This window comes from Morone saxatilis, unplaced genomic scaffold (genome assembly GCF_004916995.1).
Source record: "Morone saxatilis isolate NCDOM2014 unplaced genomic scaffold, NCSU_SB_2.0 Contig6, whole genome shotgun sequence".
Classification (NCBI taxonomy): Eukaryota; Metazoa; Chordata; class Actinopteri; family Moronidae; genus Morone; species Morone saxatilis.
In genome coordinates, this window is record NW_023340206.1 from 14059037 (window position 1) to 14066098 (window position 7062).

At 40.4% G+C, this 7062-nt stretch overlaps 1 protein-coding gene across 1 annotated transcript in view; it reads right to left on the reverse strand.

Moving 5' to 3' along the window:
- Positions 1 to 3788, reverse strand: part of senp7b (SUMO specific peptidase 7b) — a gene marked incomplete in the record, with an annotated part of 11267 nt that extends 7479 nt beyond the window's left edge. The window contains 7 exon segments of the mRNA XM_035677936.1: positions 80 to 413; positions 670 to 797; positions 875 to 963; positions 1913 to 2068; positions 2149 to 2231; positions 2383 to 2497; positions 3578 to 3788. Coding sequence (XP_035533829.1) covers positions 80 to 413; positions 670 to 797; positions 875 to 963; positions 1913 to 2068; positions 2149 to 2231; positions 2383 to 2496 — 904 coding nt within the window.
- Between the last annotated feature and the right edge of the window lie 3274 nt (positions 3789 to 7062).

Here is a 7062-nt window from a genome sequence, read left to right on the forward strand (position 1 = left end):
ATAGAAACACATAGAAATCAGTCTTAATTTAATCATGTGACTAGATGCTATAGAGTATTGACATCTGCGTCGTACTCACTGGGTTCTGTCGGAGTCGGTTTCGGGTTCTTCAGTCGGAGCTGCAGGACGGCCGATCTCTTGGACGTCGTCTTCTCTTTGAACTCCCTCCATTTCTGTCTCTCTTTCTCCCTCACATCATCTCGCAGGTTGCTGCTGGCGGCGAGCCACGCCACCCTGTCGAGACTCCGCCTCCTGTCGGGCGTCGTTGCCGAGGAGACGCAGGGTCCGCGGGCGCCTCTGGGAAGAGATTTATCCGCAGAGGGTTTGTTTCTGGCTCTGGGCGGAGACACAAAGTCGTCTTCTGACGTCTGATCTGAACCTGAGAGAGAGTCAACAGCGTTTCCTCCGTCGCTCTGAAGGAATTAAAGGAACATGTTGTCATTTAGTTTCTCGTTATAAACAGAAAAGGATTGTTTAGATCAAATATTTCACATTTCTTTCACTTAAAATCATCTTAAATGTTGTATTTCCTGTGACTTAACATAAATATCCTGATAAATGTTATTACACTTTTTCCTCACACTGACTTTATTATCAGACCTCCGCGCTGTAACAGCAGCTTTAACCATAGAAAACACCCACTGAGAACTCACGACCTTTGACCTTTACCTTCCCCTCAGCGGCGTCTTCGCCCCTCCTCCACGCTCTCCCAGCATGCTCCTCGCCTCGCAGCGCCGCCAGAGAGTCCGGCGATCGCACAGAGATGCTTTTGGCCGGCAGGAACGAACCGTCGCAAACTGAGGAAATATCAATACAATCGCTCAGTGTCGACCATCACCTGATCAATGATTCTGATTGTGTGAGCGAAGCTTACCGTCGCTTTTCTTCTTCTGTGGCGGAGACGGAGGCTGTGAGGTCACCTCAGACTGCAGCAGTCGGTCTGACGCTCTCTTAGGGCGCCATCTGGTGGATACAACAGGGAACAGAAAGCTCAGTTTAACCGTTTGTGGGTGATTTTAATACAATAATAGATAATAAATAATAAGTAAGTGTCGCTACGAGGAGATTTTTCACTTCTTTTCTCCTTAATTTGACTGAATCTAACTTTATTTAGACCCATTTTCTTGCTCATGTAATGTTCCACGGTACTTTATTTTGGGTATCTGTCACTTTTTTAATAATAAAGAAGCTCTTTATTCATTTCTTATTTCTCATGCAAAGTTGTCTTCCAGACAGTGATGGACTGATATCGATATTTAGAATAATTACACCACATTTTCTATCATTTTCAGTATATTTCATATTCTATTGATCAATAACAGTAACAGTGGAGATAAACTGTAGTCAGTGTGTTTGCTGTGGAAGGACGTTAGCGCCCTCTGCTGGGGGAGGTGATAAAGTCAGGTCACTGGATAATGTGAGCATGTATATTAGATTGGAATAATGGAAATATAAGTTTTCTGTATAATAATATATAAACTGTGTTCTTTCTGATGTCTTTGAGCCTTCATCCAGCCGTAAGTAGACAGCGCCCCCTGCTGTTTAAATGGGAACAGCAACGATAAGAAGTTCAAGACTTTAGTTAACTAGACAGAATAAATTATTTCTAATGTGATTTATATTATCACAGCTAACAGCTCACTCATCACACTTTGCTTTCTTTCAATGTTCACCAGGAAGTCTGTGCGTCTCTCCTGCCTTCGCTGGGACAAACTGACGCAGACATAAATTAAGAAGTTAATGTTTAATGTGCTGAATTTACAAAAAGGTTAAAATGCTGAAGAATCTGTCGCAGGCAATGTTTGTAAACTTACTGCTGTTAATACCGGGTCCCGTTAATACCAGGTCTAGACCGGGACCCGAGAGCCTCGAGCGGCGGTGAGTCAGAACCAGAAACCTTCCGTGAACTCACCCGTTTGAGAAACAGGCCGAGGACGACTCTGCTCTCTGCCCCGGCTGTGGTTGGCGGCTCCAGCCTCCTGCTGCTCTGTGATTGGCTGTGGACGGCCCTCCGTTCGGGCTGTTGAGTCCCAGCAGCGTTTTGACCACGTCCCTGAAGAGAGGCTCGCTTAGAATGGAAGTCAAAGAAATCAGGTTCAGACTCATGTTGTAATGAAGACCGCAGCCTGTAGGGGGCGCCTTACAAACCTCTGTCTGTTTGCTGAGGAGCCAAATGAGCTCCCAGCATGCATCCTGTCGGCGCTGCCTCTGCTGGACTGACCCCCATAGCTCTGTTGAAACAAAACAAGACTCAACAGAGCGGTAATACCACCTTAAAGAAGATAGACCACCTTAAACAGGTTGACACTGTCAGGACACTTTAAATGAATGAACAGATAAAACATTCCACCTTTAGAAACGCTAACAGAAGAGTAATACCACCTTAAGTTCTGGGGCGGCGCTCTGGAGGCGGGACAGGGGCGACTGCATGTGCATGTGGGCGGAGTCAGAACCTGCGGGCTGTTTCTTTTTGGGGATTTTAAACGGAGACGCCATGCTGGTGACAAAAAGAGCAAACCAAGTCAAACCAAAGCTCGAACAACAAACACTGTACAAAAGTACAGCAGCTGTCCCACCTGGCTGCTGTCTGAACGTCACTCCACATACCAAACTCCAGTACAAACACAGAGGCTTTTACACAACAAATGGATGAACAGCAAAGTCAGAGTTTGATGTAAATAACAGCAGCTTCAGCAGGTGACATTTCAGAGGAATTAAATAATGTTTTATTACACCTTTTAAACACATAAATCTACAGAAGAAGCCGTTGAGATGAACTGTTGAAATGGTGGATTTAATTGAATTAAACTGATCATGCTACATTTGTTAAGACTTGTATTTACATAGGAAACTGTTCACTACAAGTAGAGCAGAACTCCATAACAAAAACTTAGAATAACAAATAAAAATATATCAATCTGTTTTCTGTCCTCAAAATAAAGCTCATTGTTTAAATCAGACATTTTGTAAATGATGTTCTGAATGGAAAACAGTTTAAGTGATTAGCTCAAGGGCTCAGGGATTGAACCTTATTGTAGCTATTAAACCAGCGAGTCACTTAACTGGGAACATATGAAACTACTGGTTTATGTGGAGATGTTGTCAACCAACCAAACTCAACTCAAAAACATGAGGTTTTTCAGTGCACTGTTGAACCTGATATTTCAGAACTATCAGCAGTTTTTATTTAATTCACGTAAACTAGGTTGAATATGAGTGTTTTTCTCTTCACTTCACTCACTGGAATATGTCAGCTGGGAGTGAGCAACCGTGGACAAACAGATATTTCTGCAGTGTAATTTAAAGTTGGTGTGAGCCGAATTTACTACAACACTCTACTAATTAATAAAAACTAAGGACTTACATCCTCCCGGTTGTTGTGTTTGTTATTTAAGCAGTGACAGTTTAAAGTGCAGTAATTCTTAAGGAACATCGCGCTGAAGGTGCGCTGCTCGCAGTTTGAGCTAAAGCACACGGACTCCTATGATCTGTCAGGTTCTCTACAGGTTCTACGGGTTCTACGGGTTCTACAGAATGAGCTCTTTGTGCAGCTGGTAGCAGATTTAAATGTACGAACCTAAAGTCAGCCGGTGGAGCCAGCTAACAGGCTAACACAGCTGCTAGCCGCCGGTTAGCCGGTCGGAGGAGGCGCTTCCGGTTGGTAAAAAGTACAAAAAGAAATTAAAAGCACATTTTTATCCGCTGGTTTCCTCAACAACACAAAAACAACAACAACAACAACAACAACAACAACAACAGCAGCGACATCATGACAACGCCGCTGCTCTTCTTCTTCTACTGTTCGTTTACAGGCGGATGAACATCAACGTTGGCGGAGCGCACCGCCACCTAGCGGACAACAGGCAGTACTTTACATTACATATAACAACTTCTGAATATTTTTCATTACTTTAATTAATGCGTTAATAACTACATTTATATTTCAAAACTTTAATACTTTTATTTTCAATATTTCTGTTTTCCACTATGAGCAAGTAACTTATTTGGTTTATTTGAAGGATCTTTCTTTCTATAGATATATAGATATATTTCTTTTGCTGATATCTAATTTCTTTTGTTTTTATTTACACATATGGTGTTGGGGTAATCCAAAAGAGATGGAAAGTAATCAAGTTACTTTAATATTGTGATTTTCTATATAAAAATACAAAGACATTTGTAAAGGTTTTGGCATCCATTGTTAAATAAAGGTACAATATGACTGAGTTAAAAGGTAGTTTTTATTTCATCTGGACATTGACAAATGTATTTAAATATATATAATATAGACACACAGTAAGAATATATAACACAATATAGTTTACATTGTATGTAACAAAAAACAACTTCTGAATATATTTCCTTACTTTTATTAATGTAGTAATTTCAAACTTGAAAAGTTTCTTTTCTGTTTTCCATTATAAGCATTGTTTGCAGGCTTCGGGAGTAATGGATTACATGTAACTGAGTAATCAGGATACAAAATAAAGGTAACTATAATCCATTACAGTACAAAAAGACAATCATATTACAGTTACATTGAGTAGAGATTAATTTGCAGGATGATAATTTAATACATCAGTTTTTATTTCTATAGATACAGGGCAGAGGTCACATTTTAATGTAAAAATCTTACGTTTTTTCTTTAAGATCACATTGATCTGTTTTAATTTACATATGTTACTGATGTTGAGGTAATCCTAAAGTAACGGAAAGTAATCAAGTTACTTAAAAATTGTGATTTCAATATTATTTTTTGGCATAAATTGTTAAATATAGGTACAATATGACTAAAGATGTACTCTTAAATAGTTAAAAAAAAACTTCTGGACATTAAATGCCAGACAAAACATATACAAATATATTAAAATACTTAATACAAATGCACAGTAAGAATATAAATATTTTTTAACATAATAATCCCTATAAATGTGAACATTAAACACATTACAATGTTTTTATAGTCTCTGACAGGAAGTGCCTGACAGCTGATTAAATGACTGACTGACAGCAACCTGGCATAATGTGACAAAAATGCGTGGATGTTAATATTCCACCAAACTCCCTTTAAGAAATATCACATTTTAACAATTCCTAACGTGTTCGTAACAACACGTAACTCTAGAAACACGAGGAGAACTCTCAGGTCAGAATAAGGGTTTTATCATTATATTTTAATATTCTTGTGTTTGAATTAGTTTATTTTGGGGGTCCATGGTCACATGTTTTTAATCTGCTTAAAACTAGGGCATGTATTGTTATTCGTAAAACAATTTTCCTTATCAAGCCTTTCCACTGCGTAATCTGGTGTGGGTCAGTATAGAAGCCAGGGCAGTTCTGGACATCCTTTTTCCAGCCCATGTCTCCAGCTCCTCCTTGGCCAATTTTAGGTGTTTAGACTAGACATATAAGCTTCTGGTTACAACAATATAAGCATGGGGGAGCACGGGTGAAAAGCCTTCTCCAACTCAGTTACAGCTTCTTTATCTTAAAAATTTGCAATCTGTGTGTTTGTGTGTGTTTGCAGCGTCAGGCTGTCAGAATCACAGAGGAGGCTTGTGCTTTCTCTTGGCTCAGCTCTGAAGCTCCAACCTCCCATACTGAAGAAGAGCTGGACCTGAGCTACAATCATACCAGGAGACTCAGGAGTGAAGCCTGCCTTGTCTCTGCACTGGAGGATTCACAGTGGAGACTGGACACTCTCAGGATAGGAAGAAGACATCATGTGGACACTTGGACATAACAAAGAAAGAGCTGGTCTTCTGATCTGTTATGTCGCTCGTACGTCTCTTTCAAAGACGACCCTGATGGAGCCGTGGTTTTGAACAACGGTTGAGGAAAAATGTGAGTGTGTTTTTTCGTTTGAAAATAAAACCTGTTTTTTTCATGGCAAAAAAATATGTTTTTTGACCTTGAATTCGGCGACCCTCACCAAGGAGCTTATTTTAAAAATAATAAAAATGGTGCTTGCTCGCCACTAGCACGTTAATATAATAACAATAAATTAACTTTTATGTCGTCTCCTCGTAGATTCCCTGCGACTCACACTGGATCCAAACACAAGCGCACAATTTCTCCAAACTGTCTGAAAAAACAATAAAAAGGTGACGGATCTGAGGAGGAGCACCCGTATCCCAGACCAACCCGGAACCGGTTTGACTACTGGCCTCAGGTGCTGTGCGAGAAACGGTTACTGGTCGGCTGTTACGGGAAGGTGGATGGAGCGGGAAAGGTGTTTACGTCGCGGTGAGTTTTTACAGAAGGAATCGGACGGAAGGGAGCACAGCGACGGCTCCAAGTTCGGAGGCAACAATCAGTCCTTGGGTCTGACCTGACCGACGGGGGATTACAACGCTGGCAACAATAACAGTGGACGCTCATCTCCTCCTCCTCCTCCTCCTCCTCTTGCTTCTAACAGAGTAGCAGTGTAATGTGGAACTGTCTGCTGGTGCTCTGTTCCTTCTAAAACAGTCTCCTCTGACATATACTGATTCCACCTCACACCTTCAACACCACAGTTCACTGGAACCGCTCATTTTATGCCTGGGTTTGGGTACGGGTGAAGTTTTCAACTCCTTTGCATTTTCTTGTGCCACTGTAGAGCCCTCCTCGTCTTCTCTGTCCTCCTGCCTGTGATAGAACATCTCTGTACGCCATCTTGAAGGACGTCAAAATGTAAGCACTTCTGAATTCAAGTTATAACACTGTACTTTATGGCTGATATTGATAGTATACACTGTTCTTTTATGGATGATATTGATCCAGTAAACCGTAAATCCTTTATGGAATTAAAATAATCAGTATACACTGTATCTGTATGGATTATTGATCAGTATACACTCGTTAGTTTATGGATGATATTCGATCAGTATAACACGTATCTTTTTGGATTATTTGATCAGTAATACAATGTATCTTTTATGGATGAATTTAATTGATCAGTCATACACTTATCTTGAGGGATGAATATTGGATCAGTATAGGCATGTATCTTTATGGATGATCATTGAATCCTGTATTTGAACAAGTCAGACTGTGGACATATGAACGGCCTTTAGCTCA